This window comes from Orussus abietinus, unplaced genomic scaffold (assembly GCF_000612105.2).
Source record: "Orussus abietinus isolate OABI.00-Male unplaced genomic scaffold, Oabi_2.0 scaffold13, whole genome shotgun sequence".
Taxonomy (NCBI): domain Eukaryota; kingdom Metazoa; phylum Arthropoda; class Insecta; order Hymenoptera; family Orussidae; genus Orussus; species Orussus abietinus.
In genome coordinates this window covers 1,209,636-1,225,115 of record NW_019394887.1, presented here as the reverse complement: position 1 = coordinate 1,225,115, position 15,480 = coordinate 1,209,636, and the positions used below count along the sequence as shown (strand labels likewise).

At 40.6% G+C, this 15,480-nt stretch overlaps 3 protein-coding genes across 3 annotated transcripts; 1 reads left to right on the top strand and 2 right to left on the bottom strand.

Annotated features, from left to right (window-relative positions):
• Window positions 1-4,208: 4,208 nt before the first annotated feature.
• Window positions 4,209-7,577, bottom strand: LOC105696496 (probable chitinase 2). The gene is made up of 8 exons (XM_012419012.2): window positions 7,457-7,577; window positions 6,163-6,369; window positions 5,691-5,856; window positions 5,518-5,614; window positions 5,239-5,445; window positions 4,914-5,108; window positions 4,612-4,740; window positions 4,209-4,489 (listed from the first exon to the last, which is right to left on the bottom strand). Exons 1-8 carry the CDS (start codon window positions 7,506-7,508, stop codon window positions 4,220-4,222), a joined length of 1,323 nt encoding a protein of 440 aa, XP_012274435.1. The 5' UTR covers window positions 7,509-7,577; the 3' UTR covers window positions 4,209-4,219.
• Window positions 7,578-7,815: 238 nt separating this feature from the next.
• On the top strand, window positions 7,816-9,412 carry LOC105697694 (protein KTI12 homolog). Its single transcript, XM_012421272.1, has 6 exons — window positions 7,816-7,939; window positions 8,015-8,271; window positions 8,385-8,646; window positions 8,764-8,902; window positions 8,979-9,041; window positions 9,186-9,412. The coding sequence occupies exons 2-6, from the start codon at window positions 8,109-8,111 to the stop codon at window positions 9,381-9,383; spliced, it is 825 nt and encodes a 274-aa protein (XP_012276695.1). The 5' UTR covers window positions 7,816-7,939; window positions 8,015-8,108; the 3' UTR covers window positions 9,384-9,412.
• A 45-nt stretch (window positions 9,413-9,457) lies between these two features.
• On the bottom strand, window positions 9,458-14,139 carry LOC105697686 (carnosine N-methyltransferase). Its single transcript, XM_023433432.1, has 7 exons — window positions 14,011-14,139; window positions 13,291-13,498; window positions 12,631-12,788; window positions 12,165-12,305; window positions 11,890-12,052; window positions 11,578-11,811; window positions 9,458-11,437 (listed from the first exon to the last, which is right to left on the bottom strand). Exons 1-7 carry the CDS (start codon window positions 14,112-14,114, stop codon window positions 11,264-11,266), a joined length of 1,182 nt encoding a protein of 393 aa, XP_023289200.1. The 5' UTR covers window positions 14,115-14,139; the 3' UTR covers window positions 9,458-11,263.
• Window positions 14,140-15,480: the final 1,341 nt, after the last annotated feature.

Here is a 15,480-nt window from a genome sequence, read left to right as displayed (position 1 = left end):
CCGAATTAGTATCATTCTCATAGTCGAGTTTTTTAAAAATAAACAATTTTTCTCTATGTCATCAATCCTCCTCTATCTTATTAATTACCACATTTCCTCCTTACCTAAATGCCGAATTTAAATTAACGAAGACCGTAATGCCACGATTCAATAATGGAAATGGTATTATACAGCGGACTTGTTAATTCAATATTTATTGATACTTATAAATCCGACATTTAAGACGCCGGTGGAAACGTGGTAAATAATCCAGGACTTAATGACAAGGTATTCAGAGAAAACTCGCGACTTAATTTGCTATTGTAATGTTTAATTGTAAGGGAGCTAGTGCAGGGTATGCCCACGTACTTGATCGTCTTTGCTTTCCTTCGGCTTTTATTTTAGGAAGCTCGCCCCTCAGCTCTGATCGTAAAAAGCTCGACATGTCCGTGAAAGCTCTCCCGGGAGCAGTGATTCCTGATGCAGTTGCACCTGTTCCCCCAGGGGCGCAAAACAGTGGGAAAATTGGATTTCCAAACTCATTGAATCGGCCTTCGACGTGTCCCCGGACATTGTTGCGCAGTTTTCGAGAGTACTTGTTTCAAAGTCGAAGAGTTCCGTTTCGTTGGTTGCTTTCCCAATGGAGAGTGCCTTTCTTCTCCAGGGTTTTCATTTTCCTACAAACAATTTCATATAAGTCATCATCATCAGTCGCGTTAAATAATTTAAATTCAATAATTAATTTAAGGTACTAGGTATGTAATATTTATATAGCAATGTGTAAGTGAGAAATGTTTCCTTTGTACAGGTAAAGGAGCAGAAAGACCCACAGGTTTCCAATAAGGAATCGAGCAAGATCTTATCCCTACAGGATTTTCAGGATCTTGGAGGAAAAAAGAAGACGGGGGTGGCTTGGGCGAGTTTCTTCGGCAAAGGAGCGTCTAATCGGCCATGACAGTTCCGGATGAACAGAGCCTGTCCCTTCGCCGGTGACCATTCATTTGTCAAAGAGGCTTTTCGCTAATTTTTCTGCCTTTTTTCTTTCCGCCCCTTCCCTTTTTACAGGAATGACCACTCGAGGGAAACTCCTTATCAGTTTCGAATACACGAGAGCCAAATCACTCGAAAGACCACGAGAAACCTCCCGAAAGTTTCACGAGTCAATTTTTTTTATTCTTTAAAAAGAAAGTGTAACGGCACAATGGTATAATTTAAATAATCCTTGAAAACTGTATGCCTAATATGTAATGGTACTTAATGTCATAGTAATTTAAGGTGACTTATTGCAACGTATTCTCGCCCACTGTACTTTAATAATGTTAAATTACACAACGGTTACGTTACACATGACGAGACGAACCTTCGTAACAATGTTGTTGCCTCTCAATTCGAGGTTTAACAAGAGTTAAAGCTCCGAAAGTATTGCGTCACTTCGCAATCCGCGAAGCCGGCGTTTCGTTAAATGAACGAAATTCGATTGATTAGATTTCAACATTACCAAGGGATGTACTTCGATATGTAGCCAGAGATTAAATCGTCGGGATGCGAAGTATAATTCTAAACGGCATTTTGTCTGCGAAAAGTTGTACGGTTCAAGAAAGATACGATTATCTGCGCCATTAGCACTCCTTCGAAATTCCAAGATGGCGGCGCGCGTGGCGGAGTTCGAAATAATTCGCCTTTCGCGAAAAAGAAAAACCCATTCCGCCTGATTCCCTCCCCATTAATCAAACTTTTAGAAGTGAATTCGACACTAACGACGCCCTGTATTTACCGACCGATCATATTCACCAATTATCTGGAGCGTTGAAGGGCTTTGAAGCGACGCTTTGATCTGCCTCTAAAGATATGTTTATTCATAGCGAAATTACGTAATCGTTACGGAATACAGGCGATTGATGTGGCAATTAATTTTGACTTTTCACCAGTCGAGAAAAAAGAAATAAGCCCACCTATCTCTAAATGGCCGAGGAATTCATGTTTTACAGAGCCTTGCCGCATCGCGGCGCCATTTTGTGGCAGAAGAAGAAAAGAAAAACTGTAAAAAAAAACTCCCCTCCTCCACGATGGAAATATAGCGAAGTTTCAGGTCTATAAATACAATCCTGATTAAAAAAAAAAGAAACATCGCCGTCAGTTATCTAACATGGTAATTAGCGAATATCAAACGTATCCTTCTAGGCTTCTATGAGCACTGAAGTCGTTGAAACTGCGCATGCGTGGGATATACACTTGCCGTCAACTCCATGCCGATACAAAAACGTACTCTTCGCCGATTCGGGATATTTAAACGACGCAAATGAGTTAATCACCTGAAAACTTCCGATTTTCTCTGCCCGAAAATACTCGAGACAATAAATATCTCCTCGTCTATTTCGCCCTGTCGACGGACAAATTTCTGAGGTGAGGAGATTGGCTCTCGCCATTGAGTATGCGATGACAAGAGCCATGTATGAGAAACTAGAAGGTCGGGCGTAATTTAAAGCCCTCTTAAAGCCCCGAAGACATTACCATGTAATCCAGTATAAAGCTTTGAGTAAGAATGATATTCAGAAGCGACGTAAGCCGAAAGTTTGCAAGGAACATCCTTAAGGATCCTCCTAACGTGGGGGTTCCCACATGGGATTTCCTTATAACCCTGACATAGTGACTTAAAGTGAGGCTTTCCTACACGGCTTACCTCTGTCGGTCATCTCTATGACAAGATGGCAATTATCCCCATATCGAGGAAACTGGAGTCGAAAGTAATTCGATATCATTGACGCACCTCCAGGACACTAAAATACCCGCCTTAACTTTCCGGATTTATCCTGCAAAAATTGAGCCTGCTGAATTTCATTCCAACAAATAGGTGAAGAATAAAACAATAATATGCTCTTTGTCGATCTAGCTTATTGAACTATTTATCGAGATTTCGGTTAAATCCCCTCATTCTTTCTCAGAGATTTTTTAGGGCGTCTTTTTTTTTCTTTTGAGTGTTAGATCTTGAACGTAACGTGTAGAGGTAGAAATAGTTGCACTTCTTTTTCCTCCTGCAGGGACAAAAATGCATCCGAATGTGCAGACTGCATCGACGAATCCGTAACATTCGCCTCGCAAATGGAGCTCACCCTTTCAAACGAGCCTCGCCGAATTTAACGAGCGTACTCACTCGCTTGCAAATCAGTGGATAATAGTTTTTCGAAGCCGATGGTATTTCATTCATACGCGTAAGGTAAAATGGCGAGATTCCTTCGACGGTCTTTAAAAGGTAATAAAACCTCCAATTATAATACGTACGAGATGGAACTCCAAGTCTCAATATCATCTTTCCTTTCATTCAATTATCATCTATATCAGACGAACTGATTAAAAAAAGGCACCTGATCATCACGAGACTTTTCAATAAGTCGTCACGCGAGTGGAGAATCAGTGCAGATCCGACGGATTGCAGAAAAGCCGCAGCTCTCTCGAAGACTCGACGAATCAGATTTCCTTTCGAAGCGCATCACGCGTAACGTAATCAGTTCGTGGTCGTTGGTGCGTTATTGGGATCGAAAAAAAATCGTTAACATGGCGCCGATTAAGGACGCGCGTGGGTGGCGTCATGATATCGCCCAATAATTACCGAACGCGCGGACCAATCGGCAAGCAAGGTTCCGATAACGGCCACTTCACTGATAACGACCAATCTGTCGGCATTCGTTTTCGAAAAGACCTCGCCGAAGAACATCCATGCCACCTTGAAGTGGCGAGGTGGACATCTTGTTATCAGAGGAGCTGTCACGTGATTTGAACCCTATATTATGATCGTGATCCCGTTAGCGCGTACAACTTACCCACTCGAAAAGACGAGATCAATGATATCGTTTCTTTTCATCGATCGATCATTGTAAATTCATATTCACTGCCTTTCTTCGATGAATACTAAAAGTTCCAAGAGAGTAATTTTGTACTCTACAAATGCGTACGATAACATGAAAAGTATTTTTAATATGGTCCGCGGTAACGGGATCTTGTAGTACCAACAAAAATTCCATCTCGTATACCGTGCAATGGTAAGATTATAATTTATAGAAAATTGAAGCGTACTCGGGTGGTAAATTTAAAAATCCAATATGGCGTCTGCTTCCCTTCCGCCGCCGATAGATGGCAGGCTAAGCTCCACCGGGGACTTTGAATTACCCGGAATGATGAAAATCAATTCGAATTTACTGATCTGGTAAAATGAATTACAGTCGAAATGATTTCCCATTCTGTTTTATAGTAAACCGGCGTACAACGACATAACGAGGACGGAATTAAGAGCAAAGAGCGACCCTGCGGAGGACTTTTTAACGTCTACAACGTTATCCTCGAATTTCTCTGCCGGCGCCTCCAAGGCCTGATTGATGGCCCTCATAAGAGGATAAGTAAATCCTTTCAAAGGAGTCAGGAAGTCATGAAGAGTCGAACATTCGCCCCGGAAGTCATCAGTGTCGATGCTCCACACCATCACGCCGGCCAGCTGGAGTTTCGCAACGAAGTCGATCTAAAAGTCATAAAAAAGTAAACGGAGTAGCCATAACAAATAGGTTATCCTCAAGCAATAAATTCAGAATAAGTCTATAAATAATTAAACGTTTGCATTTAAATTCTGCCTAGAATTCTTACTTTTGCACGTATGCTCTTCGGGTTGTCATAAACGACGACTTTGTCTCCGTTAACTGCATACGCAGTCTGCGATTCGTCGTCCCAACTATTAATCCATTCTTTAGTGCGATTTGAAAGTTCTCGACAAACCTATCGAGCAAACGAGAATTAGTCACTCCTTTTATACTCGTAATTAATTAATAGGAATTAATTTCTAGAGAATAAAATAAAGTTTCAAGTGCAAGAATGGGTGCCTTAGTCGAGTTGGCGCAAGGATGTGCAAAGGAGGTTTAAAAATTAATGTCGAATTATTTATAGCGCACTTCATTGTATCCCATGAATCCATTCTCACGAGTGAATGGTCCCGGGAAACCTTTCTCAAGACTGGGAGCCCCGATTGGACTTTCTCCGGATGATAATGGAGATACCAAGACGAAAGTCCTTCCATACATTGGCAGGCCCACGACGAGCTTACTCGGTGGAGCTCCTTTTTTTAAGAGGTAGGTTATGCTCTCTTCCTGAAAGAAACAATACGAAATATTTCCTATGTTACGAATTATTCAAAGTAATTTGATTGCAGTGCAAAGCAGCTCAGCTGAAGAAATTTGAATGTGGAATTTTGGATCTCCTCTTTTAAAAGTCTCTTACCACACTGAGGTCATCTTTACTATGCAATGGTGCATTTGGTAAAACTCGCTTGTCCCATGAACCATGATAATCATACGCCATTACGTGGATGAAATCCAAATATTTAGACATTTCCGGAATATCATAAGACATATCGATGGTGGATTTATCAGCACCAATCGCTGCAGTCAAGATCAAACCTCTTCCTTCGAAAGCGTGGTGCAATTCCTGGAGATTATGCACTTTATTTATTCAAATTCTAGATACTAAGGAAGTGTTTTAAACAAATTTGGACATTACCCTTATCAAGTGAACGAAATTTTCTTTATCATGGGGGGCACCGCCACGTTTCGCAGGGAATTCCCAGTCTAAATCCAAACCATCGAAGTCGTACATCCTGGAAGATCAAGATTTAATTCATAAATTTGTCAATATATTTCTAACGAAGGCTTGATTATCATGATATATCTTACTTTAAAAATTCCACGACGCTGTTAACAAATGTATTTCTCCTTTCAGGCGAGGCGGCCAAAGCAGAATAATTTGCACTTCCTTCGTTCCACCCACCAATGGCGAGGGTAACTTTCAACCCCGGAAACTGCCGACGAAGTCCAGTCATTTTCCGGTAAGTTCCTTTCCCTGGAAGCATACTTATCGTTAGACCAATTATGAAATTTCATAGAGTGAAAAATATCAAAAATGAGATTTCGAGTAAAATTGCAAATAGCCCGCTATTAAAATCCCGTCTTAAACATCAATTTTAAAAAAGCGACCACACATCTCAGGAAGCTCCATTATCAGAATACAAAATGAAACATAAGGTATGTTCACATCCGAGGGTTTTTAGTTGTATTTTTAACATCGTCAACATGTTGATTAGCATCGACATATATTTTCTTGTCACAATTTTACAAGTTATAATTGTTATCAAACGATAAGTGTTACCATAGTTCTCCTCGAAGTCGGCCCATGGGTCGAGACTGACGATGGTCGAAGTCGTGGCATTAAGACCAGCGAAAGCATAAATTAAATGTGTGCAATGTTCAGGTCGCAGCTCATCGAATCCGAATTGACCTTTTCCAGGTCTATAGGCAGCCCACGAAGTCACATAACAAGAGACCACCTTCTCGTGAGCCGGCCTATTCAGCAAACCTGACGACAAAAGTCCCAGTGAAACAATACCTCTACACAATGACACCGAATCCTCCAAATAACGCGAATTATTCATAAATAATGAAAGACACGATCATTAAAATGTACGGCTCGACATTTATATCACTCTCTTAATTAATTTCTTACGGTTCAAGGCACCACGACTTTAAGTATCACGATTGTTAATGAAGTGCACATTTTCAAAAAGGAAGCAAATCCTCCCACGAGATAAATTGCAGATATCATCGAGTTTGCAAACGTTGCATCGCCTTAAGGTCAAGATGATGAAGATAGGCGTCCCTTCTCTAAAAATGCAGATTTCAATCTGAGCATCTTTCGAAGAGATGCCAAGTGGCCCTAATGTGAAATAAATTGTGGATTTCTGCAGCGCCTGCGCCAAGTTTCGCATCGCCTTAAGGCAGTAGCAGAACATGGTATGCCTCCTTTCTTAAAAAGCCAGAGTTCACGACTGAACTCTTTTATTCATACCTGACCGAGGACGTATAACGGAATCGTCGCCGATGCGAGACTGCTGGAGAAGCGAAAGAAAGGGGGGAAAGAGAGAGGCAAGCAGAAAGAGGAAGCCGGTGAAATGACAAAATCGCGATTAAATAAAACGCAAGGAAGAAAGGAAAAATAACCAAGGCTAAGGGCAAAGATCTTAAAAGCAAGGTACGCGTGATTCGCCATTTTATTTCCTTCCACCCACGCGACGAAAGTGGAAAAGTCCCGTCGACGATCGGACAAAATCCACCGCAGAAAATTACCCCATTTATAAATGTCCATTCGATTATTACCATGACATGTCGCAGTTAAAATTAGATTTACTTGATTCTATGATGAATATAAAACATGCGAGGTATTAAAAGAAGATAATCTTTCAGGGCTATTCTCCTCAGATTGAAGACACGAAGAAGCAGAGCGACCGGGAAAATGGGAACAAAACGAAGCAAGGAGGAAAAAGTGCGTACAAAAGGAGAATCGAAGAAGAGGCATAAACTCCGTTTCGTTAGAGGAGCAGAGCAAGGTCATACACCAGGACAGAGACAGGGGAGAAAGAGAGACGTCCTCATCTCGGAAGACTCACCGCGAGCGCCCTGGCCGCCAAGGACGGCCAAAGCCGCAATAATAGGAAGCATCCTTGTCTTATACACCCGAGAGTAACAAACACTTCACTGCAATGTACTATTGCTTCACGAATGTTCGCAATTCCCCTTAACGGTGTTTTCCAACTTTTCGAAGTTATCCCCAGCTGTTCGCAGCGGACGCGACGCGCTACCGGGCCCCGAGAGAAATGATATTTAGAAGCCTTCAGAGCTCGTAGAGAACCTGGCTCGGGAGAAAGGGCAGAACGAAGAGGGAGAGAGAGGAAAAGAAAGAGGGAAGGAACGCTGAAACCTGTTGCCGAAGTGCAACGACTTCGACGGAAGAATTTCTTCCCTTCAAAGTGGTCTATCGAAGAAGGGGCTTGGATTTTTTCCACGGGCGTTTCAAGATGATTTAATGCATTTTAAGGCTGTCTACGTCTTTCTGCACGTTTCTGCTTATTTTCTTATCACGATTCATCCCTGTAAGCGCGAGGATTTATTTTTCTGAATATTTTACTTTTGAGCGCGCATTGAAATCTCTGACGTTTTGTTGGCAGCTCTAACTTTTTCAAAATGGCGGCGCACAGGGTTGACCCAGCGGCACGTGAATGTTTAATATACTAAAGTTAAATCGTCGTATCAGCTCGGAAGATGCCTTTAATAGTGATAACAGGAATCCCGGCCAGCGGAAAAACGTCAAGAACTGCGGAACTAAAGGAATTTTTCGAAAACAAGAAAGGGACGAAAGTTGAGGTTATCAGTGAACGCGATGCCATTGTCAAAGCTGGTTATGACAAGAACACGTATTATGCTGGTTAGTCACCGTTGTAACAAAACACTCTGACGAAAGATAACGTATCTTTGTATTGTCATTAAGTACTATTACTTTAATCGCGTTTTCCCCTGTTTTCTCTTCCGCGGAAATAGATTCGAGGAAAGAGAAAAGCGTACGATCCGATATCAAGTCAAATGCACAGCGATTATTGAGCCCACACGATGTCCTGATAATAGATGGTACTAATTATATTAAGGGCCACCGATATGAAATTTACTGTATGAGTAAATCGTACAAAACGCCGCAATGTACTATTCACTGCGATCTACCGGTTGAACATGCGTGGTTATTTAATGAACGATTACCTGAAACGGAGCGATATACTAGAGAAATCTTTGACGCTCTAGTGATGAGGTACGAACTTAATAATGTGTACCTCAGAATATATTATTTTTAATTTTATTAATGGCACAAAAATAGAAATATCGCGTTTTGATTCTAAAATGGATGAAGACCGATTTCTATTTGTAGGTATGAACCACCGGATAATAAGAATCGCTGGGATTCACCACTGTTCGCGGTAACGCCAGAAGATGAGTTAAAATTGGAGGAGATATACTGTGCTTTGTACAAAGTAAAGGCACCGAAACCAAATATGAGCACTCAGAGCGTTAGTACTAATTTTGTTTTACTCGATTCACATGCATAATATATATTTCTTTACGTTTTATCTTCTTCTTCTATAGCCACCTCTGTCATCAGGGAACTATCTGTACGAGCTTGACAAGGTTACGCAAGATGTTGTTACCGTGAGTTTTCTCTTTTCCATTTATGTACATAGAAAATATTTGTATTAAATATTAATTCAAGTAATTGGAAACATCAATTACTAACGTCATATAATTTAGTGTTACCAAATGAAACATTAATGACAAATCCTTCATTATTTAAAGGCTATTTTATCTGCTAAACAGTTGGGTATAGAGAATGATATTAAGATTCCTGGCTGCGAGACAACTGTCGAGAGATCAGGAAACACACCTCAGTTAACAAAATTAAGAAGGCAATTTTTGACGTACAGCAAGATGCAACAAATCGAGCCTAATCAAATAGCTTTGCTATTTGTGCAGTACCTCAATAAAAGTTTATAACATCATTTTGTTATATTTTTTTTAACTTATTTCCATTACAAATAAAGGTATACCAGCAATCAAAGAACTCGGTGTTAGTTCTTTAACACGGCGAAGCCCCATCAGACTCGAAGCCTTTTTTTTTATTGTAAGAAACTGCCGGAATACTTTGTACAGTGTATTTTTCTATAGTCTCCTTAAAGAGACCGAAAAGTACGATATTTTGTCACTTGAAAGAGTACAACTCTTCTCGTCTTCTCGATTGAAACGAGATATTCGACACAACTGACAAAGTTAAATTCATTTCTTCCATATTTCTTTGCATAGTCTCCGGAGGATTGTTCGTACTACAATATTGCAGAGTCACAGTTCCTTCTGAATAATTGCAGACTATTGCTGCATCATCGACTCGATTAAACTATAAGCAATGTAAACAATTCTTTACATATATTACATATATGTTTCATTTAAAAATACGATCATTACTAAAGCGGTTAATTTTATACATTTTACAAGAAGGCATTACACCGCCAAACAAATGAAACTAAGAAAATGATAGCTTGCAATTTTCAGGTAACGCACAAAGTCATCCAAAAATCGGTACAACTTTCTAAAAAATATGAAGAACCTTAAACCTTAAGTTTCTCTTGTAACACGGACAGAAAATTCTATGTCAAATTACCATTTTTCATTCGGAAAGTGTCTACCGCTGTATTCGATAATCCCACTGCAAGTGTTTCAGTAACTATTAACACAAATCCATCAATATATCTTAAAAGAACACAAGAGAGTTTAAGTTAAAAATATTCAGCGCAATTCTAAATTATCCGCGGCATGTATCGCCATAAATATAAACGCGTAAAGCCCCATCGGAGAGAGAAAAAAAAAAAGTAATTTTTCGTTACAATTTCCATCACGATGCAAATATTTTCAATAGACACCCCATTAACGAGTTCGCCAAAATTACTCGACCAACTCGGACCGAATAATTCCGTCTTAAAGATCGCTCTCAAAAAGTGAAAATAAAATTCGACAAACCCCGACAGGCCGAATTGGTCGAATAACCTATGAACCGTTCCCAACTTTAAATTTGAATCGACAAGGCAGCACAGACTCGTCCAACCTCCAACAACGTTTATAACTTTGCAAAAAACTATTCTTTAAATTTCACTAACGCCCCGAAAACCTCGCCTTCCAAATGCGGCAAAAATTCGAGTGCGTTCACATAACCAATAAACCTGGCTGAACGCGTAGTCTCTGCAAGATTGTCTTAACCTCTAAACAGCGAATTCGCGCTTCCCTCAGAGCGAGAACGGAGCCAGTTTTGTCAGGAGCATCAACATCGAAACGAAAGGCGACTTCTTGTGAATAAAATCAACTTCGATGCCATTTCGTTCGACCCACTAGCTGTCACTGACCACACTTAGCATTTAAAAAAAAGGTTCGATAAAGCTTCTTTTCTCCCCTACACCATGACAGCGTCATTACAAAAATTCTTCTCGAAACGTCGCAACATATCCGCGAGGAACATGTACAATTTCAAGGGTACTAAAAGAAGTCCATCGTTAACCTCTGTCGACTAAAAAGTGGCCGATCTGCTCATCGGAATTGACGCGAGTAAGGTACGAGAAATCTCTTAAACGACTCTTCTAAAGTATCTGAAAGACACTTCGTCATTGAGATGAAACATGGCAGTCCTCCCTTGTTTCTCTCGCCTGAGTCAAGAATGGCTCAGGACTGAAAGCACTGTTCCCCATCTTGAATTTACAAGGAAGGCCCGATCGGACGCACCAGGTGGACACAACAGGTCCAGGAAGGTGCGACTGCGCGAGGACTAGGTCATCGGTGTCCCAGAGGCTGACCGAGTGGAGCACTTCTCCGCCTCCCACGAGGAAACCCAGCTAGTTCTCCTGCTCCGGTAGCCCATTGCTCTCCGACCCGTTCCTGGGACGGATCCCATCCATCAGGGTATGCCTCTTCGGTTTCCGACACACGAAGTAAACGCTATTGTACTCGCACTGCAGCATGCTGCTCACATTCTGCGCGTAGCGCGTCTTCATGTGCGTTATCTCCTTCTGTAAAGTGATTTTAGACATTGAGCGTAAAGGTATAACCTAGAAATCATCATGATATTTTATATACACATATGTGTTATATATCACGTATATTTCGACATTTTGTCACGACGCCAGAGAAGAGGAAGAGACGTGGTTACCTCCAATCCGAAGCCAAAACCTCGGATGACTTTGAGAACGTCCCTATAGCTGGGCTCTATCGAGTCCTCCATCGGCATATCACTGAAGTGATAAAGCAATGGACCGAGGTTTATCCATATACCTCCTGGTTTCAGGATATTGTATATCGTCTCGATGAACTGTACAATGTTATTGGCACAATCAATGAAGAAGCAGGTGGCCACGCAGTCCCAGTGATTGTTTTCCGTGTAGACCTAGAAAATAGGAATATCATGACTCAGGTTGATTATTTATTGAGAGGTTAGACATAACTTTACACGACAGCAAATTACCTCGAGAAAGTCTCCAGCAGCCATGGAGAACTGAGCGTTCTCCGGAAGATTACTGGGATCCATGTCTGGGAATAAAACCGCCTGTGTCTGGTGCTCCGGCTCCAAGTTGTTCATGTACTGATGCACCCACGGATGTACTTGATAGGAGTTTATCCCTCTGCATCTGCAAACGAAGGAACGACGAATTCCAAGCTGACTCCACCATTTATTCCAACGTACTTGAGCACCGAGTTACATAAAGGCACTGTCACCTGAGGTTAGAGATTAGGACTCACTTGTTCAACACAAAGTGCGATGCAAAGAGCATGAACAGGGAGAATTCGTTTCCTTGGCACGTGTATCCGCATCGCGCTATCTCGTAAGCGAGCCTCCCCAGTCCGGCTCCTGGCACTAGAACTTGCACTTCCGCTGGATTACTGGAAATTTACCTATCATTTCATATTCTTCTGAGCTAATGTTTTGCTTCAACACGCAACGACGCTCATCTCGTCCCTTAGAGAGGCCTTCTCATCACTTGAGATGTATCGTAGAAATAAGTTACATTCACAATAAGTGAAGATGAAAGGTCTGTCTATATATGTAGAGATATAATGTAGTTGCTGATGTGAAAGAACTGTTTTATCAGTTTTTTATCAAATTTAATAGTTGGCAATGTATAATATTTAAGATGTCTGGATAAGTCCAGTCGATAAAGTATTGCTTTCACATCACCTTGAGAGGAATGATAATTATTTTACGTACCAGATATCCACGGGAAATTGCAGTAGAATTTCGTCGATAATTGGCTGGTAGCAGGCTTTTCGTTCTTCGGCTCCTTCCGTGCTCCAATCTCGAACTAGCTGCTTGATTGTTGCCTGCACTTTTTCTTGATCTGCCATGATCGGCCGAAGGCTGAGCGTCTGCAATCAGACCTACCTATATTTCGTACAATAGAAAAGGACTGTTTAATTGCAAAAAGGAGAACCAGCTCACGATGTGAACTACTTTTCATTTAACGTGACTCGAAATTAACTTTTTATCAAGTTAATCATACATTTCCTATTTTTTAAAGGTCGGCTTAAAGCAGTTGCTTACTAATACATACAAACATTTATATCGTTACAAGGTCCTAAATGCGCATTTGATAAATGATTGTTTCCTCTGTTATCACAGAAGTCCCTGACTTAGATATTTACATATAAAAGTATCGAATACTTCTGAGCACTATTCTCAAACAATGACATTATCTTATTTTTAAAAACTCTAGTACCAGTCACTTGCAAACTCCTTTAAGTCAAGATAAGGGACAAATGAGATGAACGAAAAATCCTGTATAATTTCATAAGAGACAACGAAACTTTTCATAGAGTATCTCATTTAAACCAAATCTTTTTCTACCATGATCTAACAAATATCACTCACACTCTCCGTCTGTGAGGCACCAGGACTAACGTTCTCAAAAATGTTAGCCACATCTTTTATGATGAGTTTAATGATTTCGTCATTGTTTTCAATGCAACGTTTCACTTCCTGCAAGTGGTCCCGATAATTTGATAGAAGCTTCTGGTGATGCAGCGGAAGCGACTGTAAGTAAGTCTCTGTCTTCTTCACTCGCTGAAGGGAATGTGTTCTGAAATATCCAACCACAAAAAGGTTAACGCCACAGCCTTCATCGCAACAATATTAACAAATACAAAGATTCCTAAATTTAAACAAAGTATAAGAACATTAGAAATATGAAAGAAACTTCATAACTAAAAGAGATTAGCGAGTCTGAAAAATCCCAAATTCCCCAAAATCTTCACCGCTTCTACACATTTCTTGTACAGTCTACAGAAATTGCCTGTGGCTCCGAGTAAAGTTTTGTGCTTCGTAGAAGACTCGAGTATTAGTCAGTTTTCTTAAATTGGAAAGAAATCTGTGCGTGCAGACATTGATGTCATTTAAGGTCGAGGCAGTGAATAAAAGAGTGTACGGCTCTATTAACTCTGTCATACATTATAAGATGACAAAAAGTAAGTGATATGTATAGTCGCCCTCGCACACTCGCGAGTAACTTAACCAAGGGCCGCGGGTTTGAGGTTAGGTTGGGCCGCCGCAACCCTTCGTTGCCCGGGCCTCGTGACGCCGCTTTTAACTCACTTGTAGTACTTGAACGCGGAGACGATACGCTGGAAGTGCTTTCTCTCCTCCTCATCTTCGTAGTCCTGCATTCTCCTTGGATAAACGTTTCCCGTTGGATCCATTTTCTGTCCTTTCTTCCTTCCTTTTTGACGGAATCAGCGCTGCCAACCGTGCTCGCCGAGATCTCCGTAAGTGGCTAACAGTGGCAAATCCGAATCCATGTTTGCGCAAAACGTATGCGCAGTGGCTGAACGCGAGGAGAGAAGGGGAAATACTTTCCGTGCAATTTATATTGCGTACTGTGATTTACAAAGTGTTGTCAAAAACTGTAAAACTCATACAACGCCTTGTTTGATTTTCGTGGTAGTTAGACATGTCCGAGAAATTGACTGCGCGCCTTCTTCATCGAGTTTTTTTTTACGGAACGCTAAAACGCGGTGAACCTAATCACGGGTTATTATCGTCTGGAGGCCAATGCACATTTTTGGGTGTGGGTAGAACAGCGAATAAGTATCCTCTGGTAATAGCGACGAAGTACAATATTCCCTTTCTCTTGAAGAAGACTGGCATTGGTGAAGTATGTGATCATTTGTTAATTTTATTATGACGTATCTTGAATCGTAATCATCTTAACAATGGCTAAAGAACCTCATTTATTGTCCGTAACTTAGGAATTCAGGCAAGAAGGATATTCTGTAACGAACATTGGGAAGATTCTGATGTAATAAATCAAATGATGTACCAACGTTGACACGGTTTGATTATATTGGGCAATGATTTTGTCCGTTTAGCTGTGAACCATTAATACCGGGCGTTACCCCTAAGAATCGTGGACTAAATTTTTCATTAGTACTTAAACTAACCCTGCATTTAAAGCCTTCCTCGTGTTCTTAATAAATTGATTATATTTCATTAGCTTTTCGTTAACAGAATACTCCTTATTTATTATTTGCAATGTCACAAGGTTTGTCAGTGTTTTCAAAGTCATCGAATTGCTGACACCGATGTATTATATTCTGTTTATAATTTAGAATGTGATTGGCGAATTGTATGACGTGGATTCAGAAATGTTAAGCCGATTGGATGATTTGGAAGAACATCCCACTTTCTACGAACGCTTTGAAGACGAAGTTCTAATGGTGCCGCAACCGAAATTAAAATCTGATTTGAATTTTGAGGAGGTTCGTTTTTTCGCTATCAAATAAAATATCATTTTTTCAACTCCATCTATAACATGTTAATTTTATCTCAGGATGGCTGCCTCACAAATGCTTGGATTTATTTTATACCAAAATTCAATCCATCCTTATTAACAAAACCGATGTACAAGTCGTATACAAACGAGGGAAGTCACGGTTTGAAGTACTGCAAGAGGGAAATTCGCGATACATCCTATGAACACAAAAAAGAAGTTCTTGACGCGTGAGTCTCTTAATTACTTCCATTTTAAACTTATTAATAAAAACATTATTAAGTTTGTGGGTTAGA